Source organism: Natrix helvetica, assembly GCF_964273705.1.
Source record: "Natrix helvetica genome assembly, chromosome: 1".
Lineage (NCBI taxonomy): Eukaryota > Metazoa > Chordata > Lepidosauria > Squamata > Natricidae > Natrix > Natrix helvetica.
The window spans coordinates 100,926,858-100,943,932 of NC_138548.1; the positions used below are offsets into that span (position 1 = coordinate 100,926,858).

At 42.9% G+C, this 17,075-nt stretch overlaps 1 protein-coding gene across 6 annotated transcripts in view; it reads right to left on the reverse strand.

Annotated features, from left to right (window-relative positions):
* Positions 1–6,158: 6,158 nt before the first annotated feature.
* Positions 6,159–17,075, reverse strand: part of BMAL1 (basic helix-loop-helix ARNT like 1) — an 82,083-nt gene continuing 71,166 nt past the window's right edge. For 4 of the 6 annotated variants that reach the window (XM_081934156.1, XM_081934157.1, XM_081934155.1 and 1 more), the window contains exons 16-20: positions 16,503–16,611; positions 14,017–14,110; positions 13,542–13,625; positions 9,440–9,542; positions 6,159–6,813 (exon numbers count right to left, since the gene is read on the reverse strand). In XM_081934156.1, the coding sequence (XP_081790282.1) occupies positions 6,653–6,813; positions 9,440–9,542; positions 13,542–13,625; positions 14,017–14,110; positions 16,503–16,611 (551 nt within the window). In that variant the 3' untranslated portion in view covers positions 6,159–6,652. The remainder of the gene's footprint in view (positions 6,814–9,439; positions 9,543–13,541; positions 13,626–14,016; positions 14,111–16,502; positions 16,612–17,075) is intronic. The other 2 variants (XM_081934159.1, XM_081934158.1) reach the window with 1 other exon arrangement.

The window sequence follows — 17,075 nt, forward strand, 5'->3', positions numbered from 1 at the left end:
GGACCCAGCCACTTACAATACAATAGCAGAGTTGGAAGGGACCTTGGAGGTCTTCTAGTCCAACTCCCTACCTAGGCAGGAAGCCCTATACCGTTTCAGACAAATGGCTATCCAACATCTTAAAGACTCCCAGTGTTGGGGCATTCACAACTTCTGGAGGCAAGCTGTTCCACTGATTAACCGTTCTAACTGTCAGGAAATTTCTCCTCAGTTCTAAGTTGCTTCTCTCCTTGATTAGTTTCCACCAGTGACATGCAGGCAGGGGAGGCCGGGGAGGCAGAGCCTCACTGCTCTCATGAAAAGAAAAAAAATGTAAAAGGGAAAAGGTGAGTGCTGAGGTGAGGCTTAAAAAGCCTCTAAAAAGGGAGGACTGTGACAACTTTGATCTTTGCAAGTGTGCAAGCAAAATACCCCAGGATCACGGTGGCAGAGACAGCAACTCCTTCCGCTGCGCTGCGAAGAGCCACGCTGTGCAGGAGGCTCCTCAGTGCTAGCCTCAGATCAGCGCGAGCCGCGGTCCCATTCCCCTCCTTCCTGAGCCAACACGCCTAGCAACAGTGACAGAAAACTTTATACTGTGGATTCTATCTTGGAGGAGCTATTAAAACTGCCTCAGGTGGATCCACCAGTACAAGCTCTTACTTTTTCCTCCGTCTTGCCTCCTGACGTTCTAGAAAGTTTGAAGGCGAAGGACAAGAGGTTGGAGAAAGCATGTCACAAGACACATCAGGAAGCTGCCTGGGCCATAAAGACGGCCACCCCTGCATCCTTTATGTCTAGGGCGACCCTTCTGTGGCTCTGCCAACTCTCTGCTAAACTCCCGGTGGGTGATACTAAGTTGAGACAGGAGCTAAACAAAATTATAGCCGCGGCAGAATACACGGTGGATGCCACTCTAAATTCCGCCAAGTTCGCTTCCAGGGCCTTAGCCTCCAATATCACCACCAGGCGGCTCCTGTGGCTTCGCCACTGGAACGCTGATATGAGGTCCAAGTGGAAATTGGCCTCGTCTCCCTTCAAGGGAGCAAAACTCTTTGGGGAGGCTTTGGACCCGATTCTCATTGAGAACAAAGATAAAAAGAAGGTCATGCCTTCTGTGTGACCAAGAAGGCGGAGCGTAGAGGCTCCAGTTATTTCAGGAAGCAGCCCTTTCGTGCCCTGAACCATCTACTAGCACAGGACTGTTCCACCGTCCATATGCACAGCGCTCTGATCGGTCCCAGGACCGTCAGTCTTTTCAGGACAGGGGCTGACAACAGTCTTTTTCCAAGCAGCCCGTTTGTGGCAGATCAGGCTCTAGGCCTTTCCGTCGCTACAAGTGACGACCAGCAGAGGGCTCCCATTGGAGGCCTTCTGCAGCTATTTCAGGCCCGATGGGAGCAGACCACGTCAGACCAGTGGGTTCTCCAAACAATCCGACTGGGTCTGACCCTGGAATTCATCTCCCCTCCTCCCGACCACTTCATCCGCTGTCCCACCCCATCCTCCCCAGTCAAAAGGACCCCAATGGAGCAGGAGATCCAGCACCTTCTGGAGATAAGGGCCATAGAACCAGTGCCAGTGGGACAAGAAGGGTCAGGATTCTACTCCATCCTGTTCCTGGTTCCAAAGAACTCGGGAGGGTGGAGGGAGATATTAAAAGAAATTAAATTACCACCTAGCGTACAAACGCTTCAAAATGCAGTCTCTCCAGTCAATACTGGGCTGAATCAGACCAGGAGATCTGCTAACATCAATAGATCTCCGAGAAACGTACCTCCACATCCCAGTCTGCAGGGCTCACCGCAGGTTCCTGAGATTTTATTACACAGGCCACCATTATCAATACAGGGCTCTGTCATCGGCCCCCAGGACATTTATAACGATTCTGGCAACTCACCCTGAGGTCACATCCAGTGCGACTCCAAGCCTACATGGACAACATCCTCATTCAGTCGTCATCTTGCCATCAAGCAGTCTGAGACCTCCAAGTGACAATGAGAACTCTTCAAGGCCACGGGTTCTCTGTCAACCTGGAGAAATGCCACCTCACTCCCACCACCAGGTTGCTGCATCTCGGGGCTATAATAGACACTGCCAGTTGCCAAGTCTTCCTGTCTCAGGAGGGGATCTCCAGCATCAGACGCCTGATACACCAGGTGCGGACTTCGCGAACTGTGCCCATTGCCCTGTTGTTGAAGCTCCTCGGCAAAATGATCTCTTGCCTGTCAATTGTGCCATGGGCAAGGTTGCATTCGCAACAGCTACAATGGTGCCTTCTGCCCCACCAAAGAGGCCAAGAACAGCAACTCTCCTGCTCCGATTCCGGTTCCCCTCAAAGTTCAACATTCCCTGCAGTGGTGGCAGTCTCCTGCACTGACCAAGAGCAGTCTCTTCTGCGAGCCAGATCGTCTAACCATCACGACAGACACCAACCTGTTTGGATGGGGAGCCCATCTTGGCAATCAAGTCACGCAGAGCAAATGGTCCGTCAGCGATCTCAAGCACAGCATAAGCTGGCTGGAGCTAAAAGCAGTGAGACTAGATCTTCTACACTTCCAGTTGACCATTCAAGGTCACCATGTAATGCTACTCACGGACAATGTAGCCACCAAGGCGCATGTCAATCGCCAGGCGGGCACCTGATCCAAGTCGTTGATGGCGGAGGTGGAGCATCTGGGGAAGTGGGCAGAGGAGCATCTGACATCGCTTCTCCGCGGAGCATATCTCCGGGGAGAGGAACGTTCAGGTGGACTGGCTGAGCAGGGCCACCATTGATCACTCAGTGGCCCCTGCATCCGGACCTCTTCTTCAAGATAACACAGAGGTTCGGTTGTTCTTCAGTCGACCTATTCACGATTCCGAAGAACATTCATCTCCCTCACTTCTTCTCCAGATTCTGCTCCCGAGCAGAAGGCATCAACACCCTTCTTTGCCCCTGGCGCCCAGGCCTGCTCTAAGTATTTCCATCGTTGCCTCTCCTTCCCAGGGTGATTCACAAGATCCTCATGGAACAAGCAACGGTGCTTCTGGTGGCGCCGTTTTGGCCCAGATGGGCATGGTTTGCTGACTCATAAGCCTATCAATCGCCAAGCCATGGAGAATCTCCCCAGAAGAGGTCTCTCTTAGCCAGGGGGCCCTATCCCATCTGGAGCCTCAGTGGCTCCAATTGGCCGTTGAGCACTTGAGAGGGACCTCCTAGAGAGGAACAGGCTCTAAGGTCATCCAAACCATTCAGGCATTGCGACGACCATCCACTACCAGAATTTATGATTCCACCTGGTCAGCATTTGCCAAGTGGTGTACGAAGTCACAGATTGATCCAGCCTCTGCTTCTATTCCAGAGATCTTGGACTTTCTGCAGGAGGGGCTGGACCAAGGGTTGGCGGCTAACACTCTTCGTTGCAAGGTAGCGGCGCTCTCCACCGTCCTGGTACCCAGCGAGCACCTTCCTCTGGTACAGCATCCCAGAGTCCAAAGTTTCCTGAAGGGAGCCACCAACCTGAGACCCCCAGTCATCCATAGATATCCGACTTGGGAATTGAACATTGTACTCGGGGCGCTGATCAGTCCACTGTTTGAAACTCCATTCTTGCAGCTTGAAACACCTGACTTTCAAAACAACCTTTCTGACTGCTATCACATCTGCACGAAGGATCTTGGAGATGGCAGCTCTGTCAGTCAGGGGGGACCTATGTCTCATCCATCCTGACAGAGTTGTCCTCTGCTTGGACCCTTCATTTCTTCCTAAAGTCAACTCCTGGTTCCATCGGAGCCAGTAAGTCATCCTTCCGGACTTCTGTCCTCACCCGAGACATCCTAGAGAATTCAGGTGGCACAAGCTTGATGTGCGGAGAGCTATTCGCAAGTATATTAAGCGTACGGCATCGTTCAGGCGGTTGGAATCTCTTTTCATTTCCTTTCAGCCGGCCCCTTTGGGATGCAAAGTCATCTCCGCACCATCGGCCTTGCTTATCAGCTCCAGTCTAAACAGGTACCGCGCCACATCATGACCCATTCCACAAGGAGCACCGCATCCACAGCACCCTGGGCGACCCAAGCACCCATAGAAGAAATCTGCAGAGTGGCAACGTGGACATCGTCATCTCAGTTGGTGTGAAATTATAAATTAGACAAGTTTGCGTCAGCGGAAGAAGCATTTGGGAGATGAGTCCTTCAGGGTATTCATTCTACTGGAGAGACCATTGACTAGCTTACTCCCTGCCCTAGTGACATTTAGTTTGGGTATATCCCATGCTTGGACTCTCCAAGCAGCGCACAGAAGGAGCGTTGGCTTACCTGAACGGTCTTCTCTGTGCGCTGCGGGATAGTCCAACCCCGCCCTAGGGTCTTTCGCTGCTGCCAGCTTTGTAGATGTGAACTATTTTTGAAGTACGACTTGTATGATCTAAATTTGACTTTACGCCAGACAACGGAACCACAGCTGAATAGACTTACAGGTCCGTACCTTCATCGAACAAATCTGAGGTGCCAGCAGCGGAGGGATGGCTAAAGATCTTTCAATTCAGTCCAGGGCAATCAGACAGAATTAACCCATGCTTGGACTCTCCCGCAGCGCACAAAGACCATTCAGGTAAGCCAACGCTCCTTTCCTGACAGTTAAAACAATTCATCAGTTGAACAACTTGCCTCCAAAAGTTGTGAATGCTCCAACACTGGAAGTGGTGTAGGGTTTCCTGCCTAGGCAGGGGGTTGGACTAGAAGACTTCCAAGGTCCCTTCCAACTCTGCTATTCTATTCTATTCTATTCTATGTATAAAACAGGTCATAGAAATGTAGCATGTGTAAAAAGTACGTGAAATAAGATTAATAGTAAATGATATTTACCCAATATCGGGCCACATCGACAGCACTTTCTCTAGTATGAGGTCATTCTTTGTATGGGTTCAGTGATATGATTTGCCCAGGTGACTATTAATACTCCTCTAGGAGAGAGTTATTCTTTAATTTTACATCACGTTCTTCCATGTAGTTGCTTGTACCAGAGAGGTCCTCTCCCTCACCAATTGGTATTTATTCCAATACATTCCTTTTGGAGAGTTTCAAGAATAGTCGGAGAGTAGTCAAGAAACTCATATTATTTCTGATCCATTGCAGATTTACAACTTTTTTCTTCAGCACCCTCCCCCCGCCTCCCCTTTTTTTTCTAATAAAGGGAGCACATTAGCATGAATGCAGTCTGGGTGTTTGTAGGCAGGAACAGAAATACATTTTATTTACAAATTACAATGATGCTTCCCTCACTTGTTGCTTGGAGCCTTCTCTGTCAACTTCCTTAACTGAACACAAGATTACCTACCGGTAGTACTGATGGAAAAAAATAGAAGAGAAAAAGCAGATATCTCCCTGTGCCTTCCTCTTATCTTGGTGTGCTCAAATTCCTTTTTTCCTTGCTTATTGATCTTGTTTTTTTGGAAATTGGGTTGTTTATATATTCCCCTAGAGCTGCCCTAGGTAAGTTAGCAAGAACAAGACTCTAATAAGGCATAGTCATTCTCTCCGGAAATCATTGGCAATCACTCAGTCAATACTCTGGAAACCATCTGCATCAGCAAACAGTCCACAGTCTCCGCTCCTGACTCATTCAACTCTCTTTACTCTCCTTCCATTTCAATAAGGAAACTATTGAACTATGAATATTAACTAATACTATAATAACTGAGTATTAACTAGGCTGTGTTTTGGTATGGGCCCACTCCAAAAAAACATGTTTGATGTATGTCTCTGGTATTCTCTTGGTTTTTAGTAGGACAGTTTATCTTCTAGGATGAGAAGGTTCAAGGAACTATCTTCATTTTCCAAATACCACCACACTTAAGCGCCATTGTTCTGTGACTTAGTCTCATACTTTTGCCAGATGTAGAAAGAAAGAGGAGCAAAACAACCGAGACAAGGTCCAACGTCTTGCATATATTGGGTTGAAGGAAGGAAGAAAATTTTCCCATTTTAAAAGTTTACCCAATCTAAGTATTTCAAGTATTCCGATGGTGTTACAAAATCTATGGATCGAATACAATATACCCACCCAAATTGCAGTTGATAGGTTACATTGCAAATAATAAAGCTATATTCATCCTGGATTTGGCTTATTAGGTAAGTCTACCAAGTTGCATAAAACAGCTGAAGCCTGAATACCCTACTTTACAAAGTAACTCCAATTTAGAACAAAGAAAACATTTTATTTTAAAAATATTTAACTGTCTAATACATTACACTTCAACAATATTTATAGTAAAGGATCTTACAAGAAACAGCTTTGATATATTAGTATAAGAAATATTCCTTATCCACATAGGGACTTTCTCTGTAGTGTAAAAACACCATATAGCTGAAATGACATTTGCATATAAAAGCTACCAGTGATGCTAGTGCTCAATTTGCACAGTGATTTTTTTTTTTAAAAAAAGTCAACAAAAACAATACCCAAAATATACAATTAATGCAAGCTATACACAGCTAACAAAAAAGATAGGAACACCATTGCAAATTCATCTCCACTTGGTCAAAAAGTACACACGGGAGAAGTATGACTGTTCTCTGATATGGCTTATCAAATTAAAACACCAAAACAATTCAGCAAGCTTCACAGATTGGAGAACTCGACCAATAATGCACTTTGATATATTCTGTTGTCAAAGCTTATGGGCAGCATCTATAACGGCCATGGTAAGTCACTAAAATCAACTGGGCCACCAAGCCCTGCGTCTGCTTCCAAAAGGCTCATGATGACTGCCATCGCTGCCTCATCATTGCTGGGGCTGCTGGATCCTTGGTCATTGTCTATCATATCAATGCCTATATGGGAGTTTTCCCCTGGAAAGAGAATAGGAAAAATTAAATGTTACAATAATTCTATTCCTAAGCTAATTATTATACTTAGAAAAGTATAGAGTATAAAGGTAAAGGTTCCCCTCACACATATGTGCTAGTCGTTCCCGACTCTAGGGGACAGTGCTCATCTCTGTTTCAAAGCCGAAGAGCCAGCACTGTTCGAAGATGTCTCCGTGGTCATGTGGCTGGCATGACTAAACGCCAAAAGAGCACAGAACGCTGTTACCTTCCCACCAAAGGTGGTCCCTATTTTTCTACTTGCATTTTACATGCTTTCGAACTGCTAGGTTGGCAGAAGCTGGACAAGTAACAAGAGCTCACTCTGTTATGCAGCGCTAGGGATTCAAACTACTGAACTACCTTTCTGATCGACAAGCTCAGCGTCTTAGCCACTGAGCCACCACATCCCTCTATACAGTATAATTGAGAGCAATGTTAAGAGCAACTGCATACAATGTTCCCTCTAATTTTTTTTCAGCGGGGGCAGAAAAGTATAGTGTTTGAGCGGCACATTTTCATGCCTGAGTACCTGAATTTTTTTCACAGATGTCACCTAAGACAACAACGAAATCAGTATTATTTGAAACTCAAAGTTATGTTTATTCAAGGTACCCGCTTAATTAAAAGTGTTATATAATATCAGTATCACTTAACAACACTCCTGCTTAGCAACAAAAATGTTGGTTCAGAAACTGCAATTTGAAGTGCGCAAGTCTTAAAGCTGTCAAGTTACAAGATCTTTGCACCCCTAACCCTTTAGAAAAAAAAAAACCAGGGGTGTTCAAACTTGACAGCTTTTAAGACTTGTGGACTTCAACTCCCAGAATTCCTCCTCCAGTCATGTTGCTCTTTCTCCTCGGCGCTGCTCTGGCTACCTCCGTCCGGACCTGGCAGCTGCTGCGACATTATCAGCCTGGATCTGCTCCATCTTTGGTTTTTTCACCGGGGGCAGGGCCGCTGCTGAAGATGCCGACGGGTCCCCGCCCCCACCAGAATAACTTCTGCCACCTCCTCCTCCAACAGCACCACCGCATTTGCTGCCCTGCTCTGCGGCTGAGGTGAAGCGGCCAAAGCTCCCGCCGGCACCCCCACCAGTTACAGCAGTGGCAGTGCCTCCCCCTCTGCTCAGAGCACCTGAGCTGGGCCCCACATTATCCCTGCCGCCTCTTCCTCCGCCACTGTGCTTTTGAGGAGCCATGAAGCCTTCCCTCCGGGGAGAGGGGGCGGTCTAGAAATTTAATAAATTATTATTATTATTATTATTATTATTATTATTATTATTATTATTATTATTATTATTCCTGCTCCCGCCCCATCCGCCGCCTTCCTACTGGCTCCTTGCCACCTCACCTTTGTCAGGGCTCCGGCGCCCTTTTCCCCTCCCACGGTCGGTTCGCACCTGCCATACAGCTCCCACCCTGCAGGAAAAAAAGGCCTCATGGCTTCTCAAAAGCACGGCGGCAGAGGAGGTGGCAGGGGTAATGTGGGGCCCAGCTCAGGTGTTCCAAGCAGAGGGGAAGGCACCGCCGCTGCTGCCATGGGTGGGGGCACTGGCGGGAGCTTTGGCGGCTTCACCTCAGCCGCAGCGCTGGGCGGCAAATCCAGCAGTGCTGTTGGAGGAGGAGGTGGCAGCAGTTATTCCGGTGGCGGCGGTGGTTTTGGCGGCTTCACCTCAAACTATGCAAACTACCGTCAGTCGCCCCGTGCTCATCAAAGCAAGTCTGTGGAGGTCCTTTGCAGGCGGCCAGTTCTAGCCGCCTGCAAAGGACTTCCCCGTGTTTGCTTTGCTGAATACGGGGTGACTGGCAGTAGTTTGAGTGGAGCAGCGGGCCCCTAGGAGGCCGTGCCGCGTAAACTCCTGCCACTGTCCCCACCCCTGCATCCGTGCTAACCCTAACCAGGACAGAAAATCTGAGGCCCCTCAGCTTCTGGAGCCTGTGACATTAGAAATCACTGCACGGCAGTTGCTGTGCGGTGCTTTCTTGCCATGTGTGCGGCCGCGCAGCCGCGCACCTTAGAGGGAACATTGACTGCATATAGTATGAACTCTCTTATTTGATAGCTGACTTTATCTCTGTGAACTGTACAAAGAAATGAAACATCCATATAGTATTGTGTAACTGACGACATAGTATAAATAATTAAAATTTGGATAAAATACTACTAGTGTTTAGACTGTCTTAAGAATTTTTCCGGGGGATGAGGTAGATTGAAATTGAAAAAATAATCTATTTTTAATAAGATATATTAAACATCAATATAAAATATTCTAAATAGGAATATTTAAGATATTAATTTTACATTTTACCATAGTAACTTGGAAAATTACTAATATGCTACCAAAGTTGTAGAATTTCTTTTAAGAAATAATGTTGGAGCTAAATTAAAAACATCTTCCAACAAAATGATCCTCCAAAACTCTAGAGCTTTATTAATACAATATTACATTCTACAATATGCCCATATTTTAATTTTATATATTTTTCCTTAGAAATTATATTCATTCCATGGCAGGATTCACCCTTAAGGATTTCACCTAGCTAATAATGAAAGGGCTCTACTCTCCTATTCCTCATTTTGATCTTCTAACTTTCATGAATTGCCTTACCAAGAACGGAGTTGTTGTCAGAATATGGATAGACTGGATTGTCTTGTATCTGGCCAGGCAATATACTGGCAGGAGGAATGTCTTGTGTTCTACCATTCAAAGTCTGAAAGAAAATGAAAACAAAATAAAAAGGCTTTATATTCAGCCTATTTTACACATTTGATCTTGCTGGAAGTTATAAAAGTCTAGCATAAAATTAACTCTTCAATGAAATTTATAAATGGTAATGTCATTATATTTCTATACACAAAATTTCATCTACATTATACAGCCATGTAACTTCCTCAATAATTTGCTTTGTACAATCACCTATCAACTTAGTGACAAAGAAGTCCTACTCAGGCAGAATACATGCTTTCCTATGTAGTTCATTACTGCTATAATTACAATCATTCTAGAGCAGGGGTGTCAAACTCACATCACGGCAGCATCACGTGAAGTATCAAGACTTTTCCCCCCACTCGCTAAATGGGGCATGGGCATGACACATCCATTCCACAGCCATGGGCCAGGAGTTTGACAGCCCTGTCCTAGAGATTTCTAACTTAGGAACCAAATTTTGGTGAACTTTAGCTATACCCTATGTTTCACAGTTAGTTAAAAATCCCATGTGGTTATTTTCCTTATCAAATCTTGTGTTGAGAAATAAAATTGATTCATTATGTTACAAAGCTTCATATGCACATGCTTGCTTCAAAAACAATGCTGTCACCAATATTACCCTTACACATGTCTCAAGTGATGACACTACATTCCAGATGATGCTCTATGTAGACAAAATGAAACTAGGTATAATTATACCACTTATCAAAATCAAATGTGACTGCATAAGATAGTGTGCCCTGTCTCTTTAATTACTGGGAAGTTGGAATCTTATCCGGGCTACATTGTTTTAAATGGAAGAATGGATTAATTCTTCATATATAATGGCTATACCACACTCTTATATACTATTAGATAACCCATGACATGTTTGATCATTTCAGAGATATTGCCTTACATAATTAAGGATAATCATGGGTAAAAAAACCATGGAAGTGGGAGCAGCTTCTGACTTCCTGCGAGCTTGACTTGGCTCACTACCCTTTGGCAGCTGATGGTGGGAATGGTCTACCTGGTCTCTTGAGGACTAGGATGGGACCGGTCTACTTGATTTCCAGCAGCCAAAGGAGGTGCCAGTCTATCTGGCCTCCAGATGAGCAGAAGGCTAGGGCAGGACCAGTTTACTGAACCTCCAGCTAGCAGCCCAGCAACACTGAGAGACCACACATTTTTGAAATTTCAATTCACTATGGACGAGAGGGGAGATATCACATTGACCACAACCAGACAGAGAATGACAATCTGAGAAAGAATGTCAGTTACCTTAGTGGTAAAGTAATTATAAAATAGGAGGTAGAGATAGCATATAGGATTAGCACTAGCCATATTCAGCAAACATATAGGATTGCACACATAGCAATGTAGATTTCACCAGAGCTTTATTTTGCTAGTGCTGCAGAGAGAAAAAATATTTTAAAAATTCTGTTTTGTCATTTCTAACTTACAGGATTTATTATTTTGTGGCTGCTATTACCAATTACAGGGAGGTGGGAGGCCAGAAACGAGTACTGTAAAGGAATGCAACTTAAAGATGAAATTGTTTTCTGCTTGTTATGGTAGCAGAAAAGAGGGGAAAAAGTCACAAAAAGTGTGAGGTGATGTTTGTATCTTGAAAACCCCAGGAACCCATAATTCAATGTACTCCTGGTCCCAATTTTTTAATTATCGGAGCATTCCAACATCACGCATCACATTTTTGTAAAACCCCTCTAATGTTTAGTGAGAAGACTACTTCCCCAGCCAGAATTCCCCAACTCTAGGAATAACAATAGACCACAAATCCACAGTCACACTTCACCAGGAATTATACGGAACCAAAGAAATAATGCAGAAGGATGAAAGAAACAATGTAATTTACAAAACCAATTGTAACAATTGCAACCAATTCTTCTGGGACAAGCATCACTTCAACTTAAAACTAGAATCCATAAACACCAGCTGGCAGTCAATTACCACCATCCCAAATCCCTGGCATTCCACAAGCAATTCTATCAACAGACATATCTACCTACAATCAACCTACAAGAACCCCAGAGATTTCAAGTCAACTACACAACCAACCAGTGATAGCACTAACCCTCAACCAACCTCTTGAATTCCCCCAACTAACACTATATCTCCCATAGACCCTCACCCGATGTGACCTCCCCAAGACAAGACCCTCATCTGATGGAACCCTCCATCACCAGATCTACTGACTACACAAAGCCCTTATAAACTGAAGAACATCAACACCGACATTCCCTAAATTCCATTTAAAATGTTAATTAGCCTGGTAACAAAACGTTCAGAAACCAACCCTCAAGCTCGGAGAATGAACTTCTAGACTCATCTTATACTTGAGCTACAGATATTCACCACTATCACTATTTCCCTCTTCTAAAATGCCATATTAATCATCTGCATGACTAATACACACAATTCGGCAGTTTGAATCTCACCAGCTCAAGATGGACTCAGCCTTCCATGCTTCCGAGGTCGGTAAAATGAGGATCCAGATTGTTGGATATGTTGACACTGTAAACCGCTTAGAGTGGACTGTAAAGCACTGTGAAGCTGTGTATAAGTCTAAGTGCTATTGCTACTTAATATCTAATATCCCTCCCCATTTTGAAATAATCCGAGAAATTCATGTTAAAAAATTCCATGTAATCCATTGAGTGACATCAATGTCATAAGACATCCCAGTTGTTGCTCTCAAGGCACAAAATAAAAAATAACAAAGTAGCAGTATGCTGAAAAAGCTTGGTGTCTTTGTTTTAGAAGAATTGTATTGATATGTATTAAGATATTGTTTTAATCATATTATTCAAAAACTGCCATTTAATAATATTGTTTTAAATAATAACTGTTTTTTATAGTACTGCAGGTAGTCCTTGACTTACAACCATTTGTGTAGTGACTGAAGTTACAATGGCGCTGAAAAAAGTGACATGATCATTTTTCACACTTAACAACCATTGGAGCATCTCTCCTATAGTTACTTAATCAAAACTCAGACACTTGGCAATTTACTCATTTATGATGGTTGCAGTGTCCCAGGGTCTTGTGATCACCTTTTGTGAACTGCCAAGCAAAAGCAATCGGGAAGCCAGATTCACTTAACAACTGTGTTACTCAGGTGAGTTCCAGCAGCCGCTACTGCTGGTTTGCTCGTGGTTGCGCAGCACGTGCGCATGATGCGTGCCGCGTGCACACACACAGTACTATAAAAATGTGCAGAAGCCAAAAACAAGATGGCGGCACCTATGGCGCTATCGGGAGAACCAGTTCGAGGGCATGGCAGGTCTGTGTCGCTGCTGGTCTAGCGACCCAGGCTGTCAAACCACTACCAGTTCGGCCGAACCGGCCCAAACCAGTGGGAACCCATCACTGGTGTTACTAATTTAACAACTGCAGTGATTTACATTACAACTATGGTAAGAAAAGTCATAAAATGGAGCAAAACTCACAACTGTCATGCTTAGCAAGAGAAATGTTGGGCTCAATTGTGGTCATAAGTAAGGACTACCATATTTTATAGGTTTTTTTTTAATTGTACACTGCCCAGAGTCATATTTGGTGAAATGGGTGACCATAGAAATAAGAAAATTAAATGCAGTTAGGTGATAGAAAGTGATAAACTATGTTCTATTTTGTCCTTCCTTTTTTTTTTTACTTTAGATCCTGAGATATATTGGTAAATTTTTGATGATAAGATACAAGTAGCTTTATATTCACACATAATCGCACAGCAATGAGCAATAACTGAAAAACCTATTTTGACAATGTTAGGCACCCTGGTTCATGGGCATCCCGTATACTATAAATATATCTGACTCTACTGAAGATTTAATAAGAATCTGACAGATCCACAGCTCCAGGTTTTTGGATCTCTGCCACACAGACTTGAGGCTTTTTTAATGATACCCACAAAGAAAATACTGTAACATGATCAAGTTACATATTGTTCCTACTTACAGCCAGGATACCGTTAACCACAATGTACTTAGGATCCTACCTCAAGTGTATTTAATAAGCTCTTCAAATTTGTGCATGGATACTTGTCATCATAAATCAGTTTAATGGTTCTCAAATTTCTTACCTATTAACAAATGGAACACTGGTCAATCAGGGAAACATTATTTCTACGATAAGCATTTATTAATACACATATATATTTTTCTATTATGAAAGCAGTTTTGATTCTTTTGAACAATGAAGATCACATTTTTGCTCTCGCTTGAATTCTGAAGCTTTCATTCGTAGGGCAAATTATGTTCATATTTTGTGTTTGCATTTAAAAATCCTTTAAACCTTTTAAAAGCTCTACTTGGAATTATATTATTATGCCAGTCTATCATCTATTTCAACAGATTGCAAATGCTGCAATGCATTCATTTTACAGATTTGTTAGAACAGTTTAAATTAATTTATACGGTGAAGTCTGACAATATAGCTTTTTGAAAATACTCTTTAAAATTCTCCCATCTCACCTTTTTCCCTCCTGGGGATGAAGTATCAGGGGGAGGCGTGCTGGTCATGTTCAATGGGCTAGAGCCACAACTTGAAGGGGAAGATCCTCGTATCCTGTTACACCAACGACATCCAAATTACAAAAGGCATAAAAAAAAAATATATAAAGTCATTTTTGTTTAGGATGACATATTATCAACAACCCAAAATTATAATCTGAAACCCTGTATGTGTGCTTAGTTTTGGAATTTAAACACAATTAAGGAATTATTTTTAGTAAATTATATTGATAAAATATTCCAGTAAATCATAATCTCTGTTCTTAAGACTGCATGGTTCTTCCTCACATTGTCTGTGGAGATTCTCAGTCATCCAGGTCATGGTTGTCCCAAAGGTGCTTTTTCAGGAGGCAACTGGACTTTCTGTTACAATACAATACAATAGTAGAGTTGGAAGGGACCTTGGAGGTCTTCTAGTCCAACCCCCTGCCTAGGCAGGAAACCCTATACCGTTTCAGACAGATGCTATCCAACATATTCTTAAAGACTTCCAGTGTTGGGGCATTCACAACTTCTGGAGGCAAGCTGTTCCACTGATTAATTGTTCTAACTGTCAGGAAGTTTCTCCTTAGTTCTAAGTTGCTTCTCTCCTTGATTAGTTTCCACCCATTGCTTCTTGTTCTGTCCACAGGTGCCTTGGAGAATAGCTTGACTCCCTCTTCTTTGTGGCAACCCCTGAGATATTGGAACACTGCTATCATGTCTCCCCTAGTCCTTCTTTCTCTTAAGCTAGACATACCTAGTTCCTGCAACCGTTCTTCATATGTTTTAGTCTCCAGTCCCCTAATCATCTTTGTTGCTCTTCTCTGCACTCTTTCCAGAGTCTCCACATCTTTTTTACATTGTGGCGACCAGAACTGAATGCAGTATTCCAAGTGTGGCCTTACCAAGGCATTATAAAGTGGTATTAACACTTCACGTGATCTTGATTCTATCCCTCTGTTGATGCAGCCTAGAACTGTGTTGGCTTTTTTGGCAGCTGCTGCACACTGCTGGCTCATATTTAAATGGTTGTCCACTAGAACTCCAAGATCCCTCTCACAGTTACTACTATTGAGCACGGTACCACCTATACTGTACCTGTGCATTCCGTTTTTGTTGCCTAAATGTAGAACCTTACTCTTTTCACCATTGAATTTCATTTTATTAGATAGTGCCCAATGTTCAAGTTTGTCAAGATCCTTCTGTATCTTAAGCCTATCTTCTGGAGTGTTGGCTATTCCTGCCAGCTTGGTGTCATCTGCAAATTTGATGAGTTCCCCATTTATTCCCTCATCCAAATCATTGATGAAGATGTTGAAGAGTACTGGGCCTAAAACAGAGCCTTGGGGTACTCCACTGCATACTTCCCTCCATGTAGATGCAGTTCCATTGAGGACTACACGTTGAGTGCGGTTGGTCAGCCAGTTACGAATCCATCTGGTGGTGATGCTGTCTAACCCACATTCTTCTACTTTATCTAGTAGTAGGTTATGGTCTACCTTATCAAAAGCCTTACTGAAGTCCAAGTAAACTATATCAACGGCATTCTTCTTGTCCACTAGTTTTGTCACATTATCAAAGAATGCAATAAGATTAGTCTGGCATGATCTGTTTTTGACAAATCCATGTTGACTTTTGGCTACTACTTTGTTTGCTTCTAGGTGTTCTAGCTGTTTTTTCTTCTCTTTGAAGACGTTTCACTTCTCATCCAAGAAGCTTCTTCAGCTCTGACTGGATGGTGGGGAATGGAAAGATTTATACTCCTTACAGACAGCTGGTCATTTGCATTCTTTTAGTGACAGCTGTCTGCAAAGAGTATAAATCCTTCTATTCCCCACCATCCAGTCAGAGCTGAAGAAGCTTCTTAGATGAGAACCTAAAAGTCTTCAAAGAAAAAGCATAAAATCCAGTTGCCTCTTTAAAATGCACCTTTGGGGTTCCTCACATTGTGTTCATTGTGGGACAGTCACAGCATTCTTGTCATGTTTTATGATTTAATTTTTTGATTTTTATCTCCTAAGGAATATGGCTCCAATTTGCTATTGTACAGTATATGCCTGGATATGGCAAAAGGAAAATAAAATTGGCAAACAAACTACATTTCCACAAGTTTAGTCTATTTTTCCTGTCTGCCATTACTATGATTTGGAAAACTATATGTTGAATATTGTTCATCATAATCTTGGAAACTACATTGGGTTATTTTATTAAACTTCTTTCACAATTACTGCTTAATTATTGTAGATAAACCATGCTAAAATACTTCACTGTACTAAGAAACATACAAGCAGTTATGTTTGTTTTGTCTTGAAAGGAAACAACTGACCAGCCTATTTAGAAATCAATTTATTGGATTTATACCCCATGTTTCTGTGAAAGATTTAAAAATAGGAATGAAATAGAACTTTCCCTAACAAATTGAGAAACATATACTTAATAATTTTGAAATATGAGCTTTTCCTTACCTATGGATCTCCATTATTTCTTCAGCGATCATCCTTCCAATTTTACCAGCACCGGCTCTCGTTCCACCTGGAATACCAGGAACTGGGGGAAGGGCCCTTTTTGGACCACCTTAAAAAGATTTTCAAAAAAAGAAAAGAAAAAAAGAAGGGGAAATGCAAATAAATGAAAGGGAAAGAAAAAGGGCACCCAAGCTAATATATACCTGCAATCTACACATTTACTCTGAATATAGGTACTGGTAGTTCTCGATTTATGACCACAATAAAGTTCAAAATTTCCACTGTTAAAATTTCAAGGGAACTTTGCCCCATTTTACGAACTTTCTTGCCACAGTTGTTAAGTGAATCTGACTTTGTTTGCCAGGTCGCAAAAGATGATCACATGACTCCAGGACACTGCAGCCATCATAAATGCATGCCAGTTGCCAAGCAGTTGAATTTTGATCACACGTCCACCGGGATGCAGCAATGGTTGTAAATGTGAAAAACAACTATAAATCACTCTTTTCAATGCTATTTTAACTTTGAACAATCACTAAACAAATAGCTGTTAAGTTGAGGATTACCTGCACT